The 23405-nt window shown below is 45.5% G+C and overlaps 1 protein-coding gene across 4 annotated transcripts in view; it reads left to right on the top strand.

Annotated features, from left to right (window-relative positions):
* The first annotated feature begins 1093 nt into the window (after window positions 1–1093).
* Window positions 1094–23405, top strand: part of LOC115195313 (glycogenin-1) — a 29517-nt gene continuing 7205 nt past the window's right edge. The window contains exons 1-5 of one of the 4 annotated variants that reach the window (XM_029755087.1): window positions 1094–1251; window positions 8168–8303; window positions 8687–8861; window positions 8946–9108; window positions 12014–12037. In XM_029755087.1, the coding sequence (XP_029610947.1) occupies window positions 1242–1251; window positions 8168–8303; window positions 8687–8861; window positions 8946–9108; window positions 12014–12037 (508 nt within the window). In that variant the 5' untranslated portion in view covers window positions 1094–1241. The remainder of the gene's footprint in view (window positions 1252–8167; window positions 8304–8686; window positions 8862–8945; window positions 9109–12013; window positions 12038–23405) is intronic. The other 3 variants (XM_029755089.1, XM_029755088.1, XM_029755090.1) reach the window with 3 other exon arrangements.

Raw genomic sequence — 23405 nt, 5'->3', positions numbered from 1 at the left:
CTCCACATTGACTCGGTACCGTAACACCCTGTATATAGCCTCCACATGGACTCTGTACCGGCACCCCCTGTATATAGCCTCCACATTGACTCTGTACCGTAACACCCTGTATATAGCCTCCACATTGACGCAGTACCGGTACCCCCTGTATATAACCTCCACATTTACTCTGTACCGTAATACCCTGTATATAGCCTCCACATTGACTCTGTACCGTAATACCCTATATCAAGCCTTGTTATTGTTATTTTATTGTTGCTCTTTCATTTTTTAATTTAGTTTAATTAGTAAATATTTTCTTAAGTCTTATTTTTCATAAAACTGCATTGTTGGTTAAGGGCTTTGTAAGTAGAGGCTGCAGTGCTTATTGTGGAGTAAGTGACCTTTAAGAGAGTAGCAGTGGGCAATATATCAGGTACATGCAAGTGACGGCGAGGGAGGGGACACCATGTTACCATAATGCACTAGGTACTGCAGTAAAACACATCTTATGGATGTTCTGGCATTAGGAAGTTAAAGGCCTAAGATCAAAACATGGAGGAACCAACCTACCCAGTGATGTAAGCATAACCAGTAGAATCTGTTTACTTTAGGGGTGTGTGTGTGTGTGAGAGAGAGAGAGAGAGAGAGAGAGATAGATAGATAGATAGATAGATAGATAGATAGATAGATAGATAGATATAGATAGATAGATAGATAGATAGATAGATAGATAGATAGATAGATAGATAGATAGATAGATAGATAGATAGATAGATAGATAGATATAGAGAGTGCAGTGGTGCATGTAGTACAGGGGTGGGTGTGTGAGAGAGAGAGAGAGAGAGAGATAGAGAGAGAGATAGATAGATAGATAGATAGATAGATAGATAGATAGATAGATAGATAGAGAGATAGAGAGAGAGAGAGATAGAGAGAGAGAGAGAGAGAGAGAGAGAGATAGATAGATAGATAGATAGATAGATAGATAGATAGATAGATAGATAGATAGATAGATAGATAGATAGATAGATAGATAGATAGATAGATAGATAGATAGATAGATAGATAGATAGATAGAGAGTGCAGTGGTGCATGTAGTACAGGAGTGGGTGTGCTCCTAGCCCTGGTCACATGGGCAGCTGTCTAGCTAGTGTTCTGGTTCATGCGTCTATAAATTCTCCTTGTGATATTAAGTTGGTCCTTTCTCCAAGTCCGTCGCCGTGTCCGTCAACAGAGTAGCTACGACTTCTAGTGGAATCATGGCACAAGGTACGTTGACATTTTGTTCCAGTGTTATTATCAGTGTTGTGGCTGAAGTTGGACTGTGGCAGCCACGGGGGAAACAGAGTAACTGTTCGTTATAGTTCAGACTGTCAGTGTGTTGGTAAGTTTCCCCACTACAACAATGTAGGTCTACATGATGACCAACCTACAGCTTGGTTTCTTCTACCATATCAAGGAAGTGGAATCATGAACATGAAAGTGGCAATGCTGACATTTTAAAATGGAGTCTCCTTTTTCCACTTCCTATCGGCGCATGTTTTGTAACATAAGGTGAATTCAGTCGTTTTACTAGTTCCCACTTTCCTAGCTGAAGATGTTAGGTGATGATGATGATTTAGTTGTGTTGCCAGCCTCATCAGTCTGGTCCTATCGGACTATGTTAGTACGTAGACTGCGCTCTGTTCCTAGTGTACACTTCTCTGTAGACTACTACTACGCGTTATTTATGCACGGTATTACTGTTCCTCCACGTTAAACACCGCGTTAAACTCCGCGTTAAACTCCATGTCCTAACTTGGTGGCGGTGTGAAGTTAAAGTAGAGCAGTGTTTTGTGGTATTATATTCCTAAAGACACAGTACCCTCTCAATGTGACAGGTTATAAATGTATCTGGCAACATGTCAATAGTGAAACCCGATGTCCTGTCTGTCCCCGTGATTTCCCGAAAGTTGCAAGTCATCTGCCTTTCTAAGAGTGGCGGTGATATTAAATCTTCATTTGTACTCGACACAAATACGAAAGCAACAATTTCGAAGATTTTACTGAGTTACAGTTCAAATAAGGAAATCAGTCAATTGAAATTCGTTCATTATGCCCCAATCTATGGATTTCACTTGACTGCGAATACAGATATGCATTGGTCACATACATTTTATTTTATTTTTTACCAATGGGCGTGGATCAGAAAACCAGTCAGTATCTGGTGTGACCACAATTTGCCTCATGCAGCATTGCCACTTCTCCTTCACAGAGTTGAACAGGCTGTTGATTGTGGCCTGTGGAATGTTCTCTCACTCCTCAATGGCTGTGTGAAGTTGCTGGATATTGGCAGGAACTGGAACACGCTGTCGTACACGTCAATCCGGAGCATCCCGAACATGCTCAATGGGTGACATGTCTGAGTATACAGGCAATGGAAGAACTGGGACATTTTAAGCTTCCAGGATTGTGTACAGATCCTTGTGACATGGGGCCGTGCATTATCATGCTGAAACATGAGGTGATGGCGGCGGATAAATGGCATGACAACGGGTCTTAGGATCTCGTCAAGGTATCTCTGTGCATTCAAATGGCCATTGATAGAATACAATTGAGTTGTCTGTAGTTTATGCCTGTCCATACCATAACCCCAATGCCACCATGGGGCACTCGGTTCACAACGTTGACATCCGCAAAATGCTCGCTCACACTACGCCATACACGTGGTCTGCGGTTGAGGCCATTTGGGCGTACTGCCAAATTCTTTAAAATTACATTGTTAGAGAAATGAAAAATATATTCTCTGGCAACAGCTCTAGTGGACATTCCTGCAGCCAACATGCCAATTGAACGCTCCCTCAGAACTTGAGACGTCTATAGCATTGTGTTGTGACAACTGCACATTTTAGAGTGGCTTTTTATTATCCCCAGCACAAGGTGCACCTGTGTAATGATCATGCTGTTTAATCAGCTTCTTGATATGCCACACCTGTCAGGTGGATGGATTATCTTGGCAAATGAGAAATGCTCACTAACAGGGATGTAAACAAATTTGTGGCCAGAATTTTTGAGAAACATGCTTTTTGTGTTGATTTTTAACAATTTCAGCTCATGACAAATTGGACCAACACTAGGTGTTACGTCTTTATTTTTGTTCAGTGTAGTTTCTGAGGCCTAAAGGCCAGCAGGATGTCTTTATGTGAAACATTCATAGAAGCTAATTTTAGTGCCTATTGACGATAATATCTTCTGGCCGGTGGCGTTTTTTTTAAGTTCCCCCGATGCTCGTTATGAACATTAAAACACATCACCTTAGGTTTCCAAACCTTAACGACAGTATCTTTCATATCAGCGAGAAATGGTTTTCTAAAAACAAAAAGTTGAATCACTAGACACCTCTTCCAGGGTTAGTGTCCCCCCACATCTCCATGTTATATCACTAGACACCTCTTCCAGGGTTAGTGTCCCCCCACATCTCCATGTTATATCACTAGACACCTCTTCCAGGGTTAGTGTTCCCCCACATCTCCATGTTATATCACTAGACACCTCTTCCAGGGTTAGTGTCCCCCCACAGCCACATCTCCATGTTATATCACTAGACACCTCTTCCAGGGTTAGTGTCCCCCCACATCTCCATGTTATATCACTAGACACCTCTTCCAGGGTTAGTGTCCCCCCACATCTCCATGTTATATCACTAGACACCTCTTCCAGGGTTAGTGTCCCCCCACATCTCCATGTTATATCACTAGACACCTCTTCCAGGGTTAGTGTCCCCCCCACATCTCCATGTTATATCACTAGACACCTCTTCCAGGGTTAGTGTCCCCCCCACATCTCCATGTTATATCACTCGACACCTCTTCCAGGGTTAGTGTCCCCCCACATCTCCATGTTATATCACTAGACACCTCTTCCAGGGTTAGTGTCCCCCCACATCTCCATGTTATATCACTAGACACCTCTTCCAGGGTTAGTGTCCCCCCACATCTCCATGTTATATCACTAGACACCTCTTCCAGGGTTAGTGTCCCCCCACATCTCCATGTTATATCACTAGACACCTCTTCCAGGGTTAGTGTTCCCCCACAGCCACATCTCCATGTTATATCACTAGACACCTCTTCCAGGGTTAGTGTCCCCCCACATCTCCATGTTATATCACTAGACACCTCTTCCAGGGTTAGTGTCCCCCACATCTCCATGTTATATCACTAGACACCTCTTCCAGGGTTAGTGTTCCCCCACATCTCCATGTTATATCACTAGACACCTCTTCCAGGGTTAGTGTCCCCCACATCTCCATGTTATATCACTAGACACCTCTTCCAGGGTTAGTGTCCCCCCACATCTCCATGTTATATCACTAGACACCTCTTCCAGGGTTAGTGTCCCCCCACAGCCACATCTCCATGTTATATCACTAGACACCTCTTCCAGGGTTAGTGTCCCCCACATCTCCATGTTATATCACTAGACACCTCTTCCAGGGTTAGTGTCCCCCACATCTCCATGTTATATCACTAGACACCTCTTCCAGGGTTAGTGTTCCCCCACAGCCACATCTCCATGTTATATCACTAGACACCTCTTCCAGGGTTAGTGTCCCCCACATCTCCATGTTATATCACTAGACACCTCTTCCAGGGTTAGTGTCCCCCACAGCCACATCTCCATGTTATATCACTAGACACCTCTTCCAGGGTTAGTGTTCCCCCACATCTCCATGTTATATCACTAGACACCTCTTCCAGGGTTAGTGTTCCCCCACAGCCACATCTCCATGTTATATCACTAGACACCTCTTCCAGGGTTAGTGTCCCCACATCTCCATGTTATATCACTAGACACCTCTTCCAGGGTTAGTGTCCCCCACAGCCACATCTCCATGTTATATCACTAGACACCTCTTCCAGGGTTAGTGTCCCCCCACATCTCCATGTTATATCACTAGACACCTCTTCCAGGGTTAGTGTCCCCCCACATCTCCATGTTATATCACTAGACACCTCTTCCAGGGTTAGTGTTCCCACATCTCCATGTTATATCACTAGACACCTCTTCCAGGGTTAGTGTCCCCCCACATCTCCATGTTATATCACTAGACACCTCTTCCAGGGTTAGTGTCCCCCCACATCTCCATGTTATATCACTAGACACCTCTTCCAGGGTTAGTGTTCCCCACATCTCCATGTTATATCACTAGACACCTCTTCCAGGGTTAGTGTCCCCCCACATCTCCATGTTATATCACTAGACACCTCTTCCAGGGTTAGTGTCCCCCCACATCTCCATGTTATATCACTAGACACCTCTTCCAGGGTTAGTGTCCCCCCACATCTCCATGTTATATCACTAGACACCTCTTCCAGGGTTAGTGTCCCCCCACATCTCCATGTTATATCACTAGACACCTCTTCCAGGGTTAGTGTCCCCCACATCTCCATGTTATATCACTAGACACCTCTTCCAGGGTTAGTGTTCCCACATCTCCATGTTATATCACTAGACACCTCTTCCAGGGTTAGTGTTCCCCCACAGCCACATCTCCATGTTATATCACTAGACACCTCTTCCAGGGTTAGTGTCCCCCACATCTCCATGTTATATCACTAGACACCTCTTCCAGGGTTAGTGTCCCCCACATCTCCATGTTATATCACTAGACACCTCTTCCAGGGTTAGTGTCCCCCACAGCCACATCTCCATGTTATATCACTAGACACCTCTTCCAGGGTTAGTGTCCCCCACATCTCCATGTTATATCACTAGACACCTCTTCCAGGGTTAGTGTCCCCACATCTCCATGTTATATCACTAGACACCTCTTCCAGGGTTAGTGTTCCCCCACAGCCACATCTCCATGTTATATCACTAGACACCTCTTCCAGGGTTAGTGTCCCCCCACATCTCCATGTTATATCACTAGACACCTCTTCCAGGGTTAGTGTTCCCCACATCTCCATGTTATATCACTAGACACCTCTTCCAGGGTTAGTGTCCCCCACATCTCCATGTTATATCACTAGACACCTCTTCCAGGGTTAGTGTCCCCCCACATCTCCATGTTATATCACTAGACACCTCTTCCAGGGTTAGTGTTCCCCCACATCTCCATGTTATATCACTAGACACCTCTTCCAGGGTTAGTGTCCCCCACATCTCCATGTTATATCACTAGACACCTCTTCCAGGGTTAGTGTCCCCCCACATCTCCATGTTATATCACTAGACACCTCTTCCAGGGTTAGTGTTCCCCCACAGCCACATCTCCATGTTATATCACTAGACACCTCTTCCAGGGTTAGTGTCCCCCACATCTCCATGTTATATCACTAGACACCTCTTCCAGGGTTAGTGTCCCCCCACATCTCCATGTTATATCACTAGACACCTCTTCCAGGGTTAGTGTTCCCCCACATCTCCATGTTATATTGCTTGTTTATGGACAACTAACAGAAGACTGAGATCTGCATCTCCTAACGCGGCGGGCCTCCTCCTCCTAACGCGGCGGGCCTCCTCCTCCTAACGCGGCGGGCCTCCTCCTCCTAACGCGGCGGGCCTCCTCCTCCTAACGCGGCGGGCCTCCTCCTCCTAACGCGGCGGGCCTCCTCCTCCTAACGCGGCGGGCCTCCTAATGCCTACCTGTGTGTGTATACGGAAGACAGATGCCACGTCATTGACAAATACTGTTGGCTGAAACCGTTAAAACCGGTTACAACAGGCTATATTTAGGTTTAGTGGAGTTATTTTGATGTGATTTGAAAGGAGTGTGCTTTGTTTTGTTTCTTTTACGTTTTTTTTTTTTTTAGAACGATACCGCAATTAAGAATTGATTTGTGTTTTAGATGGTGTTTTTTGGCTGCCAGAGCCAATTTCCCTCTAAACCGGACATGTAAGGACCTTGGACTATACTAGTCCATTACTGAACTAGTCTTTCTAAAGCTGAGTTTGTATAGAAGGGAGATGTACAGTGTTATGTTGCTGATCAAATGGCAGTTCTTCACTTCAAGTGTGAATTAAATGTGGCGAATAACAGTGACTCAGAGGAACAGGCGTCTGACTACTTTTGATGGCCACGTTTTATTTTGCTTATAATTTATCTGATATTTTCTTGGGAGCGAGGTACAGTTGGAAAACATTACAATTACTTTTCTTCATCTAGCCGTCACTGTGTTTCCTGGTTTGGGATCTGAAGACCTGTTAAAGGTTTTGCATCCAATGGCTTCTTTTTACCATCCGTTATCCAGTTGTCCTCCAAGCCCAACTGTAGTGACTACTGCACCCAGGGGATTGTTCAGGAACGACTGTAGTGACTACTGCACCCAGGGGATTGTTCAGGAACGACTGTAGTGACTACTGCACCCAGGGGATTGTTCAGGAACGACTGTAGTGACTACTGCACCCAGGGGATTGTTCAGGAACGACTGTAGTGACTGCTGCACCCAGGGGATTGTTCAGGAACGACTGTAGTGACTACTGCACCCAGGGGATTGTTCAGGAACGACTGTAGTGACTACTGCACCCAGGGGATTGTTCAGGAACGACTGTAGTGACTACTGCACCCAGGGGATTGTTCAGGACCAATTAGTGTTTACTGTTGATTTACTGGTATTAAGGCTGCTGATATTAACTTCCAGGTTTAGATTTTGCCATTTTAATAACATGATTCTATAGACTTATAGACTTTCCTGTTTGGCAAAGTTGATGTGGAACCCTTGGCCATTCTGTGTGACGTGGTGACGTTAAAACGACAGTTGGACTCCCTCACTGAAGTAATGTTACGGTCTTCATACATACGAACACTAAGGCCTTTGTTTTGACACACCAGTTATGAGTTGGTGGATTGAGTCAGGCTTTACAAAGCTGTTTTTGGGGGAAGGTTTGAGTAGGGCAGGTTTAGACAACCCTGGTCATGGAGTGCCTCAGGCACCTAATGGTTTTGATTTAATCAACCTGGAAGACCAGGTGTGTTGACTTTAGTCAATCACTGAACTCATCAATTAGCTCAGTTGGTCAGGCGTGGTGCCTAGTTGGAACAAAATCCTGCCGTACCCGCGGCACTCCAGGAACAGGGTTGTCTACCCTGTTGGTTATAGCAATGAAGTCAATTTAACTCTGATGGATTCACACCATTTTTTTCTAACCTAACAAAATGTTTATTTCCAGGTTTTTATTAATAAGTTTTGTCCCCACCCAGACCAGGCTTTTGTGACTTTGGCCACCAATGACAACTATGCCAGAGGAGCCATGGTCCTGGGCAAGTCCCTGAGAAACCACCAGACAACCAGGAAGCTGGTGGTGATGATTGGACCCCACGTCTCTGACCCCTGCAAGTAAGAACCTTTTTTTTTTTTTTTTCACTTCCCTGTGACGACTGTTATTACCAATGTCCTGGAGTGACGCTGGATCATTACGATGCCCTCAACTGCTTAGTGTAACCTATGACCTTTTTGTACATTGATGTCGAAGATCTGATCCTAGACCTGTTGAAGATGTTCTGGGGCTTGATCAAACATGCTCTTGATCTCCCACATACATGATATGCCCTCTCACCAACATATTCTGATCCAGGGTTTACTAAACTGTCCTGTGCCGCCTTCTCTCTCTCTCTCCTTCACGCCCTCCTCCTCCTCTCACTCCTTCCCGCCCTCCTCCTCTCACTCCTCTCTCCTTCCCACCCTCCTCCTCTCACTCCTTCTCTTCTTCCTACCACCAGAGGAGTTCTTCACAAGATCTTTGACGAGGTATTGTTGGTGGATGTGTTGGACAGCGGAGACGCAGCTCACCTGGCCCTGATGAAGAGACCTGACCTGGGAGTGACCTTCACCAAGCTTCACTGCTGGACCCTTACACACTACTCTAAATGTGTGTTCATGGACGCAGACACACTGGTGAGATATACACAATACTCTGGCCTTCAAGGACCCACACACACTGGTATGAGGGAGGGGGTCACCTGTATGTGTTTGTTGCAGGTGGTACAGAACATAGATGAGTTGTTTGACAGAGAGGAGCTGTCTGCGGCCCCGGACCCCGGCTGGCCAGACTGTTTTAACTCTGGCGTGTTCGTGTTCCGACCCTCCAACGAGACGTACGGGAAACTGCTCCAGTACTGCACAGAACACGGAAGCTTCGATGGTACGTTTTTTTTTTTTTTGTGATTTACTTTCGTTTGAGAATGTCTGTGATTGAAGGACATTTCCTTCACCCTCATATACTGGAAACAAAATGGTCGGGCATAGAATTTCCTGGAAAACCAAAATGGTGGTCTATTTACTGACGTGGCCCGTGTTCTCTGGCTAACCCCGCCTGGACATGTTTATTTTTATTGGTCGAACGGCAGCCAACCATCGATCACCACAATAAGACCCTTGATTTTTATTGGAAAGGAGCATCAAGCTCATCGTGACCTTTCACCGCCCTGTGAAGTTCATCGGAACTGATTAGTGTTTCCATGGTCTGCTGGTAGGTCTTGCAGCATATTGGAGTAGTGTTTCCATGGTCTGCTGGTAGGTCTTGGAGTAGTGTTTCCATGGTCTGCTGGTAGGTCTTGGAGCAGTGTTTCCATGGTCTGCTGGTAGGTCTTGGAGCATATTGGAGTAGTGTTTCCATGGTCTGCTGGTAGGTCTTGCAGCATATTGGAGTAGTGGTTCCATGGTCTGCTGGTAGGTCTTGCAGCATATTGGAGTAGTGGTTCCATGGTCTGCTGGTAGGTCTTGCAGCATATTGGAGTAGTGGTTCCATGGTCTGCTGGTAGGTCTTGGAGCATATTGGAGTAGTGGTTCCATGGTCTGCTGGTAGGTCTTGCAGCATATTGGAGTAGTGTTTCCATGGTCTGCTGGTAGGTCTTGGAGCATATTGGAGTAGTGTTTCCATGGTCTGCTGGTAGGTCTTGCAGCATATTGGAGTAGTGGTTCCATGGTCTGCTGGTAGGTCTTGGAGCATATTGGAGTAGTGTTTCCATGTTTGTTGGTAGGTCTTGCAGCATATTGGAGTAGCGTTTCCATGGTCTGCTGGTAGGTCTTGCAGCATATTGGAGTAGTGTTTCCATGGTCTGCTGGTAGGTCTTGGAGTAGTGTTTCCATGGTCTGCTGGTAGGTCTTGGAGCAGTGTTTCCATGGTCTGCTGGTAGGTCTTGGAGCATATTGGAGTAGTGTTTCCATGGTCTGCTGGTAGGTCTTGGAGTAGTGTTTCCATGGTCTGCTGGTAGGTCTTGGAGTAGTGTTTCCATGGTCTGCTGGTAGGTCTTGGAGTAGTGTTTCCATGGTCTGTTGGTAGGTCTTGCAGCATATTGGAGTAGTGTTTCCATGGTCTGCTGGTAGGTCTTGCAGCATATTGGAGTAGCGTTTCCATGGTCTGCTGGTAGGTCTTGCAGCATATTGGAGTAGCGTTTCCATGGTCTGCTGGTAGGTCTTGCAGCATATCGGAGTAGCGTTTCCATGGTCTGTTGGTATTAAATGTGGTGCTTTTCCAACTATGTAGAGGCAATATGTGCAGCATTCCAAATATCTGTGGTATTTCCTATTGGGTAGTGGCTGGCCTCTAGCAGTCTGCTGTTCTGTAGGCTGGATGTCAAGCTTAAAGTGTGAACACAGGGTCCTCCTGTCACGACACCGCCCCTCTCTAACCCTGGGAGTTATTCTGAGGTGTTTTACAGGGTACGGGAGAGAAGGAGGGGTGACTTTCCCTCTAAGTAAGGTCTTTATCAAGCTTAAAGTGTGAACACAGGGTCCTCCTGTCACGACACCGCCCCTCTCTAACCCTGGGAGTTATTCTGAGGTGCTCTACAGGGTGGGGCTGAATTTCAGATGGGGCACTGGCTGACATTAACCCTGCACATCCCGTGAGACCCCTGGTGAATAGTAACCTCTGTCTTGGCTACAGCCCTGGGCTGAAATGCTACCTTGTTCTTTACAGACCACACTACTTATGTCCAGGCCCATTTTAAGTCTCAGCCTTACTACTACTACTGGAAATGGCCCCTGTGCACGTACGTCAGTGGTCTGCTCGCTGTCTGTCGGCTTGCCTAAACATCACTGTTACCATGGACATCAGTCTGAAAGAAGTCGCTGTGAACAGTCTCTACAGGGGCAGAATGTCGAGTACAATTTATATTGACACTTTACTGGTTGCTGTTCTGATGGAGATGGGATCCACAGGGATGTGGTGGCCTTCTGTTGCTCCAGTAGGCTGTTGATTTGAAAAATCCAATCTCATTGCAAGTGATGCACTCTGACTCCCGAGTGGCGCAGCGGTCTAAGGCACTGCATCTCAGTGCAAGAGGCATCATTACAGACCCTGGTTCGATTCCAGGCTGTATCACAACCAGCTGTTATTGGGAGTCCCATAGGGCCGCGTATAATTGGCCCAGGCCGTCATTGTAAATAAGAATTTGTTCTTAACTGACTTGCCTAGCTAAATACATTTTAAAAAGTAAAAAAAATTGCCAAATGTAGTCGACCGATGCAGGTTTCCTTGCAATCAACTGGAAGTGTTTGCCGTTGGGCTCGGCCGTAATGTGGAGGTGTTTGTCGTTGGGCTCGGCCGTAATGTGGAGGTGTTTGTCGTTGGGCTCGGCCGTAATGTGGAGGTGTTTGTCGTTGGGCTCGGCTGTAACGTGGAGGCGTTTGCCGTTCGGTTGGGCTCGGCCGTAACGTGGAGGCGTTTGCCGTTCGGTTGGGCTCGGCCGTAACGTGGAGGCGTTTGCCGTTCGGTTGGGCTCGGCCGTAACGTGGAGGCGTTTGCCGTTCGGTTGGGCTCGGCCGTAACGTGGAGGCGTTTGCCGTTCGGTTGGGCTCGGCCGTAACGTGGAGGCGTTTGCCGTTCGGTTGGCTCGGCCGTAACGTGGAGGCGTTTGCCGTTCGGTTGGGCTCGGCCGTAACGTGGAGGCGTTTGGTTGGGCTCGGCCGTAACGTGGAGGCGTTTGTCACGTGCGAATTGAAAATAAATAAAAGCCAGAAATCGAAACTCTACACAGACCAGCATACTGAAGGTGGGGTTGACGACACTAGTTGTGGATCTTTTCTCTCCTTCCTACCTGCAGGAGGACCAACCACACAGCCAGCTGGTAATGTATCATTTTATTCAGCTTTCTGGTTTGTAGCGTTGTGAGAACTTTCCAAACGCCCCCACCTTTTGGTTTTGACTTTGTTTCCAAACGCCCCCACCTGTTGGTTTTGACTTTGTTTCCAAACGCCCCCACCTTTTGGTTTTGATTTTGTTTCCAAACGGCCCCACCTGTTGGTTTTGACTTTGTTTCCAAACGCCCCCACCTTTTGACTTTGTTTCCAAACGCCCCCACCTGTTGGTTTTGACTTTGTTTCCAAACGCCCCCACCTGTTGGTTTTGACTTTGTTTCCAAACGCCCCCACCTGTTGGTTTTTATTTTTTTTACTTTAGTTTATTTAGTAAATATTTCTGGAACTGCATTGTTGATTATGGGCTTGTAAGTATTAGTCAGGTGTAGACCTTACTTCACCTGTTGTAGTCAGGTGTAGACCTTACTTCACCTGTTGTAGTCAGGTGTAGACCTTACTACACCTGTTGTAGTCAGGTGTAGACCTTACTTCACCTGTTGTAGTCAGGTGTAGACCTTACTACACCTGTTGTAGTCAGGTGTAGACCTTACTTCACCTGTTGTAGTCAGGTGTAGACCTTACTTCACCTGTTGTAGTCAGGTGTAGACCTTACTTCACCTGTTGTAGTCAGGTGTAGACCTTACTTCACCTGTTGTAGTCAGGTGTAGACCTTACTTCACCTGTTGTAGTCAGGTGTAGACCTTACTTCACCTGTTGTAGTCAGGTGTAGACCTTACTTCACCTGTTGTAGTCAGGTGTAGACCTTACTTCACCTGTTGTAGTCAGGTGTAGACCTTACTTCACCTGTTGTAGTCAGGTGTAGACCTTACTTCACCTGTTGTAGTCAGGTGTAGACCTTACTTCTACCCAAAGTAAAATTCTATGCAATTCAATGTGGGTCTTCAGGTAACCAGTTGGCAGGCCATTATATAAATGGAGCCAGGATCCTAGCAGTATCTCTCTCTCTGTCTAATGGCACTTCAGAGCATTCGGAGAACATCATGGTGAATTGAACAGGTTTAGACTGAGAACGATGTTCTCTTTCATGGCGGACATGGTTTTGATAGTGTTTTATAAGCACAGAGACCCAGTTTGGGGTGGAGCTACATGTAACTATTTGAGGTGGTTCTGGTTTGGACTGGTTCTGGTTTGTACTGATCAGTCATCAGGTAAAATCGTGTATTTTACCAATCCTGTTGGTACTGACGTGTCCTCATCCACAATAGGAAGACTTAAACTGAATATCTTAACGCATGTTTGAATATGCTACAGGTTTTAACTTGGGCCCCATTGCAAACAAAACACACTGCTTCGTGCATGTACTTTCTGTACAGCACTTTGAGATATCAGCTGATGTAAGAAGGGCTTTATAAATACATTTTTTTTTAAACAGGAACGTATTGCAGATAGTCTGGCTAGCTCAGTAACGCTAGCAGCTATCCACCCTCATCAGAACAATTAATCAGTGAAGCAGCTCTGTCTCTAATATGGCTAAAATATTCCATCTATGGTTCGGGACACCAATTAGTTTGCTTAATAGTGTCACGTGCTTTCAAGAGCAGACTCATTCTGGCCGACTGAAGTGACTGTTGGCAGGAATCTAGTCTCTCTGTCTGGGCTGGTATCACAGGAGAAACCTGGACCTCTGGGAAGAAGAAGAAAAAAACAACTACCCATTTAATTTGTATGTCTACCAAGAATGCCGTCTCTCCATTCTGCCCTACCAAGCAAAAAGGCAGGAACTAACTCATTTGGCTGAAAAATGAGAATGTAATTTTGGCTACATTAAATACATGCTTAATCATGTGAACAAGTATCCTGCCTCGTATTGTGTTCAGGAGAAAATTGGGGTCATGTTAGCAGTAACTGCATAAAGCTTCTGTGAAACCAAGGTAAATAAAATACATTTTTCTCAGTTCCAAGCTATGAGCAGTTACTACCTTTTTGCTTGGTAGGGCATCATAGACTATGGACTACAGCCCACTATGGACTACAGCCCACTATGGACTACAGCCCACTATGGACTACAGCCCACTATGGACTACAGCCCACTATGGACTACAGCCCACTATGGACTACAGCCCACTATGGACTACAGCCCACTATGGACTACAGCCCAGCAACAAGCCTGTTGCTTCACTAGTTAATGCAGTCTCTCTGTAGACCACCCTAGCTGTGTGGGAGGAGCCTGTTGCTTCACTAGTTAATGGCAGTCTCTCTGTAGACCACCCTAGCTGTGTGGGAGGAGCCTGTTGCTTCACTAGTTAATGCAGTCTCTCTGTAGACCACCCTAGCTGTGTGGGAGGAGCCTGTTGCTTCACTAGTTAATGCAGTCTCTCTGTAGACCACCCTAGCTGTGTGGGAGGAGCCTGTTGCTTCACTAGTTAATGCAGTCTCTCTGTAGACCACCCTAGCTGTGTGGGAGGAGCCTGTTGCTTCACTAGTTAATGGCAGTCTCTCTGTAGACCACCCTAGCTGTGTGGGAGGAGCCTGTTGCTTCACTAGTTAATGCAGTCTCTCTGTAGACCACCCTAGCTGTGTGGGAGGAGCCTGTTGCTTCACTAGTTAATGGCAGTCTCTCTGTAGACCACCCTAGCTGTGTGGGAGGAGCCTGTTGCTTCACTAGTTAATGGCAGTCTCTCTGTAGACCACCCTAGCTGTGTGGGAGGAGCCTGTTGCTTCACTAGTTAATGGCAGTCTCTCTGTAGACCACCCTAGCTGTGTGGGAGGAGCCTGTTGCTTCACTAGTTAATGGCAGTCTCTCTGTAGACCACCCTAGCTGTGTGGGAGGAGCCTGTTGCTTCACTAGTTAATGCAGTCTCTCTGTAGACCACCCTAGCTGTGTGGGAGGAGCCTGTTGCTTCACTAGTTAATGCAGTCTCTCTGTAGACCACCCTAGCTGTGTGGGAGGAGCCTGTTGCTTCACTAGTTAATGGCAGTCTCTCTGTAGACCACCCTAGCTGTGTGGGAGGAGCCTGTTGCTTCATTAGTTAATGTCAGGCTATCTTGTTATTTGAAGGTGTGTGTGTGTGTGTGTGTGTGTGTGTGTGTGTGTGTGTGTGTGTGTGTGTGACTTGCTCCTCAGACTGGTTTCTAAACCCCCTGGATTCCCTGTGCTGTTGAATGTCACATTAATGGCCTAGCGATATGCTAGCAGGTTGTGGGGTATGCTAATTGGTTAAAGCTGCAGTATTTTTAGCCAGCGACGGTCTTTTCATGTTGCGCTGTAGCCGTGACTTGCAGTTCTTCTGACCTTTTCTTGTGTTCCAGTCCTTCTCTACGACTGAGTAAAACATGATTTTACTCATGCTTACATAGTCAGGTCTAACATTATTATGCCTCGTCTTTAAACTGGCTGTATAGTGCTGGCTAACCGGTTAGGCATTGGCATATCTGAGTGATGAAATGGTTCAGGAGAGATTACAATACTCTTCCTGTCATGGGTTTAAGCGCCTCTATTCAATTTCCTCTTTCTACTGCATGCGGTCCAGGTCAGATCTCTAACTTCCCTCAGGTATCTGTAGACCTGTGGTTTTGTGTTCAGGTATACTGGGGGGGGGGAGAGCTACATTCCTGCTGAGCTCTGTTCATCCCCTCTAAATGAAGATGGCCCAATGTTAACTCTATGGAGCTGCTCTGCTAGAGGGAAAACCTCAAGGGGAGTATCTAGTATCTGGGGGGGAATAGGGGGGCTGGGAGGGGGGAATAGGGGGCTGGGGAGGGAATAGGGGGCTGGGCTGGGGGGGAATAGGGGGGCTGGGAGAGCGCTGTGCTGTAGAACACGTAGCCTATATAAAGGTCCTCTTGTTCCTGTTCTGTACAATAAATGGACTAGCCACATGTTACAGGTCCATCTCCTCCACCTAGCGCACAATCAATACATCCTTGTGTCTGTAACGGTTTGACTGGTGGACTGTTACACCTCAAATGTAGATTTTATTTATTTTCCACGGTGTGTGTGGAGCCTCTTCTGAGAGAAAGGTCGCTCAGCTGTTGGTGTGCCATTTTTAGGACTTTCTCATGTTGTGGTTTGGTGGACTGTAGGGCGTAGTCAAATCAATTTGTTTGTCACAGACACAGAAATGCTTGTGTTTGTAGCTCGGTCAGTGCAGTAATGTCTAACAATTCACACAATTATAAAGGAATGAAATTAAGAATATAAAAATACTTGGATGAGCAATGTCAGAGCAGCATAGACTAAGAAATAGTATAGAATACAGTATATACATGAGTAATGCAAGATATGTGAACATTATTAAAGTGACTTGTGATTTCATGTCTGTAGTTAGGCAGCCACCTCTCTGTGTTAGTGATGGCTGTTCACATTTACGTAATTTAGCAGACGCTCTTATCCAGAGCGACTTACAAATTGGTGCATTCACCTTAAGATATCCAGTGGAACAACCACTTTACAATAGTGCATCTATATCTTTTTTTGGGGGGGTTAGAAGGATTACTTTATCCTATCCCAGGTATTCCTTAAAGAGGTGGGGTTTCAGGTGTCTCCGGAAGGTGGTGATTGACTCCGCTGTCCTGGCGTCGTGAGGGAGCTTGTTCCACCATTGGGGTGCCAGAGCAGCGAACAGTTTTGACTGGGCTGAGCGGGAGCTGTGCTTCCTCAGAGGTAGGGGGGCCAGCAGGCCAGAGGTGGATGAACGCAGTGCCCTTGTTTGGGTGTAGGGCCTGATCAGAGCCTGAAGGTACGGAGGTGCCGTTCCCCTCACAGCTCCGTAGGCAAGCACCATTGTCTTGTAGCGGATGCGAGCTTCAACTGGAAGCCAGTGGAGTGTGCGGAGGAGCGGGGTGACGTGAGAGAACTTGGGAAGGTTGAACACCAGACGGGCTGCGGCGTTCTGGATGAGTTGTAGGGGTTTAATGGCACAGGCAGGGAGACCAGCCAACAGCTAGTTGCAGTAATCCAGACTGGAGATGACAAGTGCCTGGATTATTGTTTAACAGTCTGATGGCCTTGAGATAGAAGCTGTTTTTCAGTCTCTTGGTCCCAGCTTTGATGCACCTGTACTGACCTCGCCTTCTGGATGATAGCGGGGTGAACAGGAAGTGGCTCGGGTGGTTGTTGTCCTTGATGATCTTTTTGTCCTTCCTGTGACATCAGGTGCTGTAGGTGCAGTTGCCGTACCAGGCGGTGATACAGCCCGACAGGATGCTCTCGATTCTGCATCTGTAAAAGTTTGTTTTTGGTGACAAGCCAAATTTCTTCAGCCTCCTGAGGTTGAAGAGGCGCTGCTGCGCCTTCTTCACCACGCTGTCTGTGTGGGTGGACCATTTCAGTTTGTCTGTGATGTGTACGCTGAGGAACTTAACTCTCCACCTTCTCCACTGCTGGCCTTTCGATGTGGATGGGGGGTGCTCCCTCTGCTGTTTCCTGAAGTCCACGATCATCTCCTTTGTTTTGTTGACGTTGAGTGAGAGGTTATTTTCCTGACACCACACTCCGAGGGCCCTCACCTCCTCCCTGTAGGCTGTCGTCATTGTTGGTAATCAAGCCTACTACTGTAGTGTCGTCTGCAAACCTGATGATTGAGTTGGAGGTGTGCATGGCCACGCAGTCATGGGTGAACAGGGAGTACAGGAGGGGGGCTGAGCATATGCACCCTTGTGGGGCCCCAGTGTTGAGGATCAACGAAGTGGAGATGTTGTTTCCTACATTCACCACCTGGCGGGGTTCAGGACCCAGGGCCCTGAGGTTAATGATGAGCTTGGAGGGTACTATGGTGTTGAATGCTGAGCTGTAGTCAATGAACAGCATTCTTACATAGGTATTCCTCTTGTCCAGATGGGAGAGGGTAGTGTGCAGTGTGATGGTGAATGACCTATTGGGGCGGTAAGCAAACTGAAGTGGGTCTAGGGTGTTGGGTAAGGTAGAGGTGAAATGATCCTTAACCTGTTAGGGTATAGGGGGCAGTATTTTCACGGCTGGATAAAAAAAATGTACCCGATTTAATCTGGTTACTAATCCTACCCAGTAACTACAATATGCATATACTTATTATATATGGATAGAAAACACCCTAAAGTTTCCAAAACTGTTTGAATGGTGTCTGAGTATAACAGAACTCATTTGGCAGGCAAAACCCTGAGACAGATTCTGACAGGAAGTGGATACCTGATGTGTTGAATTGACTTTAAGCCTATACCATTGAAAAACAAAGGGGGTGAGGAATGTTTTGGCACTTCCTATTGCTTCCACAAGATGTCCCCAGCCTTTACAAAGTGTTTTGAGTCTTCTACAGTGAGATCTGACCGAAGAAGAGCCATGGAACGTGATGGCCCATTAGACACCTGGCGCGCGAGTTGATGGTGGGTAGTCTCATTCCAATACGTTTTAAAAGAGAACCCAATGGTCCGCCTTGAATTTTATTCATGTTCTGGTTAAAAAAGGCCCTAATGATTTATGCGATACAACGTTTGACATGTTTGAACGAACGTAAATATATTTTTTCCGTTCGTGATGTGAAGTCCGGCTGGCTTAGATCATGCGCTACAACACGGAGGTTTTTGGACATAGATGAGCTTTTTTGAACAAAACTACATTCGTTATGGACCTGGGATTCTTTGGAAGTGACATCTGATGAAGAGAATCAAAGGTAATGGATTATTTACATAGTATTTTCGATTTTAGATCTCTCCAACATGGCGGTTAGTCTGTATCGCAAAGCGTATTTTTCTGGCGCAGTGCTCAGATTATTGCAAAGTGTGATTTCCCAGTAAGGTTAATTTTAAATCTGGCAAGTCCATTGCGTTCAAGAGATGTATATCTAAAATTCTTTGAATGACAATATAATATTTTACCAATGTTTTCTAATATTAAATAATTATTTTGTTGTCATGACTTGACAGGGAAACGATTTCCTGAACATCAACGCCATAGTAAAACGCTGTTTTTAGATATAAATATGAACTTGATAGAACTAAAAATGCATGCATTGTCTAACATAATGTCCTAGGAGTGTCATCTGATGGAGATTGTAAAAGGTTAGTGCATAATTTTAGCTGATTTTATGGTTTTGGTGACGCCTGTCTTTGAATCGACAATACACTACACACAGCTATTGTCAATGTACTCTCCTAACATAACCTAACTTTATGCTTTCCCCGTAAAACCTTTTTGAAATCGGAAAACGTGGTTAGATTAAGGAGATGTTTATCTTTCAAAGGCTGTAAGTTAGTTGTATGTTTGAGAAATTTGAATTTTGACATTTATTTGGTTTCAAATTTGCCGCTCTTGAAATGCACCTGCTGTTGATAGGGTGCGCCACGGGTGGCACGCTAACGTCCCACATAGCCCCAAGAAGTTATTAACTAGCCTCTCAAAGCACTTCATGATGACAGAAGTGAGTGCTACGGGGCGATAGTCATTTAGTTCAGTTACCTTTGCTTTCTTGGGTACAGGAACAATGGTGGACATCTTGAAGCATGTGGGGACAGCAGACTTGAGAATAAGGAGAGATTGAATATGTCCGGAAACACTCCAGCCAGCAGAACAGACTATGGGAGGCGCACAGTACTACATAGAGCTATGATGCTATATGGAACTCTATTCCACATCAAGTAACTGACGCAGCAGTAAAATATGATTTAAAAAAACATAACACCTTATGGAACAGCGGGGACTGAAGCAACACAAATTGACACACACACGATAACACTACACATACACTATATTTAGTACTGTAGATGTGGAGTAAGGGCTTGAGGACACAGTGTTGTGAAATCGGTGAATGTAATGTCTTTAAAATTGTATAAACTGCCTTAATTTTGCTGGACCCCAGGAAGAGTAGCTGCTGCCTTGGCAGGAACTAACGGGGGATGCATAATAAACCCCAGGAAGAGTAGCTGCTGCCTTGACAGGAACTAATTGGGATCCATAATAAACCCCAGGAAGAGTAGCTGCTGCCTTGACAGGAACTAATGGGGATCCATAATAAACCCCAGGAAGAGTAGCTGCTGCCTTGACAGGAACTAATGGGGATCCATAATAAACCCCAGGAAGAGTAGCTGCTGCCTTGACAGGAACTAATGGGGATCCATAATAAACCCCAGGAAGAGTAGCTGCTGCCTTGGCAGGAACTAATTGGGATCCATAATAAAAAGTCGGAAGTTTACATGCACCTGTAATGGTTGTCGTAATGATTGGACCAAGGTGCAGCGGGAAACACGTGTATACTCATCTTCTTTATTCATTTAAAAGAAGGAAAAACAAACAAATCACGTATACAAAACAACGACCGCCACTAAACAGTCCTGTCAGGTGCACAGACACAAAACAGGAGACAACTACCCACAAATCCCCATAGCAAAACACCCCTATACATAGGACCTTCAATCAGAGGCAACGAGGAACAGCTGCCTCCAATTGAAGGTCAATCCAATGAACTAAACATAGAGATAGACTAGACTGAACTTAGAAATACACTAACATAGACCAAAAAAAACCGGAACACATAAAACAAACACCCCTCTTACATAAGTACATAGCCCAACAAACCCCGAACCACATAAAACAAACACCCCCTGCCACGTCCTGAACAAACTACAATAACAAATAACCCTTATACTGGCCAGGACGTGACAGCACCTTAGCCAAATACATTTAAACTCAGTTTTTCACAATTCCTGACATTTAATCCTAGTAAAAGTTCCCTGTCTTAGGTCAGTTAGGATCACCACTTTATTTTAAGAATGTGAAATGTCAGAATAATTGTAAAGAATTATTTATTTCAGCTTTTGTTTCATTCATCACATTCCCAGTGGGTCAGAAGTTTACAAACACTCAATTAGTATTTGGTAGCATTGCCTTTAAATTGTTTACCGTAATTTCCAGACTATAAGCCGCACCTTTTTTCCCAGGCTTTGAACCTCGCGGCTTAAACAATGACGTGGCTAATATATGGATTTTTCCCGCTTTCACATTTTTCTTAAAAAAAACACATTCTGTGACTTGCTCAGTTTTTTTGCGGCATGAAGCTTTCATTAGACCAATGAAATTGCCCAACGGGTTAAGGTCAAACAACTTTTTTGTTTACTGTTTAGATTAAATCGAGCGCTCTCAAACTTCCCATCATTCTGATTACGGTAGTCATTTTGTCACCCTCATCATGGCAAAGACACGGAGAAATGCATATGATGCAGCTTTCAAGTTGAAGGTGATTGATCTGGCTGTTGGAAATAGAGCTGCTGCACGGGAGCTTGGTCTTAATGAGTCGATGATAAGACGTTGGAAACAGCAGCCTGAGGAATTGACTCAGTGCAAAAAGACAACTAAAGCTTACTGCTAATTTTTTATTTTTTGTTACAAGCCGTTTTTCGTTAGTCTGTGTAAAGTTCATTTGTTTCAATGTACCTGCGGCTTATAGACATGTGCGGCTTATTTATGTTCAAAATATATATATATATATATATATATATATATATATATATATATATATATATATATATATATATATATATATATATATATATATATATATATATATATATATATTTTTTTTTTTTTTAATTCAGTGGGTGCGGCTTATATTCAGGTGCGCTTAATAGTCCGGAAATTACGGTAACTTGGGTCAAATATTTCGGGTAGCCTTCCACAAGCTTCCCACAATAAGTTGGGTGAATTTTGGCCCATTCCTCCTGACAGAGCTGGTGTAACTGAGTCAGGTTTGTAGGCCTCCTTGCTCGCACACATTTTTTTTCTGTTCTGTTCACAAATTTTCTATAGGATTGAGGTCAGGGCTTTGATGGCCACTCCAATACCTTTTCTTTGTTGTCCTTAAGCCATTTTGCCACAACTTTGGAAGTATGCTTGGGGTCATTGTCCATTTGGAAGACCCATTTGTGACCAAGCTTTAACTTCCTGACTGATGTCTTGAGATGTTGCTTCAATATATCCACATAATTTTCTGTCATTTCTGTCATCATGATGCCATCTATTTTGAAGTGCACCAGTCCCTCCTGCAGCAAAGCACCCCACAACATGATGCTGCCACCCCCGTGCTTCACGGTTGGGATGGTGTTCTTCGGTTTGCAAGCCTCCCCCTTTTTCCTCCAAACATAACGATGGTCATTAGTGCAAAACAGAGTATTTGGCAGTATGTCCAACCGCAGAACACGTTTAACCACGCCAGCCCAGGACCTCCACATCCGGCTTCATCTGCGGTATTATCCGAGACCAGACAGCTGACGAAACTGAGGAGTATTTCTGTCATAAAGCCCTTTTTTTGGGGGGGGGGGGACTCACTCTGATTGGCCCACCCATGGCTGCTCTACTGCCCAGTCATGTGACATCCATAGATTAGGGCCTAATTAATTTAGTTCAATTGACTGATTTCCTTATGAACTGTAACTCAGTAAAAATTTATTGTTGCATTTTTTATATTTTTGTTCAGTGTGTGTATATATATGGGTAATACTACTATAGAAGCCTAAAGAGAACTGCTTCAACACCCGACCCTGCTTCAACACCCGACCCTGCTTCAACACCCGACCCTGCTTCAACACCTTCCAGGGCCATCTAGCTACCAGATTTCCCCCCCCCCCCATGACAGGGAGTTACCAGAGGAATGCAGGGGTCTCTCTGGAGGCTGTACTCTGTCCTGTACGTGATCTTTTCCACGCTACATGCTGGTACTACCAGCCACACTGCCAGGCTGCCCAGACCCAGAAATACATCTCTGGATGGTGACTGCATGTACAGCTAATGCATAGTGACTTAGTCCTATAGTGACAGCCACACTCCTTTTCCTATTTATATCTCTGGATGGTGCAACGCATCCGCATGCTTCAGCTGGCGCCTAGCTGAACCCAACGAGTGAATGTGCTCGCATGTGTAGTGGCTGGATGTATTTCCTGCTGGGATAGTAGTTACAGTTGATGTTTTAGGCTGTGACTCGTGCTAATCTTGTCGGTGGGGTTTAAATCCACCGGACTCTAGTCATCTTTCCTCCTGCCGCCTTCTTGCCTTTTCACATGTCAGAGCATGGCCATGGCCGTCTCTTAAAGGTACAGTGTCTGGTACTTACGGCTAGTCGATCGTGGGTAATGTGTATATAGTGGTCACCGGCCAGGTCTTGGAGGGAGACCTGCACAAAGTAGCGGATGGCATCTTTAAATTAAACGGACAGACCTACAAGAACACAACTTTGACGGCCCGGCGCGCTGTTTTGGGACGGCCCGGCGCGCTGTTTTGGGACATAAACGAATGCAAGGCTGTGCTGTTTGGAGAGCACAGAGTGCTGTGTTTACTGAAAGACAACCCCATCAATATCAGAGAGCAGTCAGTAGTGTACACACAGGGAACTTTTTAGTCTGTCTATTCAGTGTACAGTGCATTCGGAAAGTATT

This window comes from Salmo trutta, chromosome 6 (assembly GCF_901001165.1).
Source record: "Salmo trutta chromosome 6, fSalTru1.1, whole genome shotgun sequence".
Taxonomy (NCBI): Eukaryota; Metazoa; Chordata; class Actinopteri; order Salmoniformes; family Salmonidae; genus Salmo; species Salmo trutta.
The sequence above is the reverse complement of the archived record's forward strand: the minus strand, read 5'-3'. Positions and strand labels throughout refer to the sequence as shown.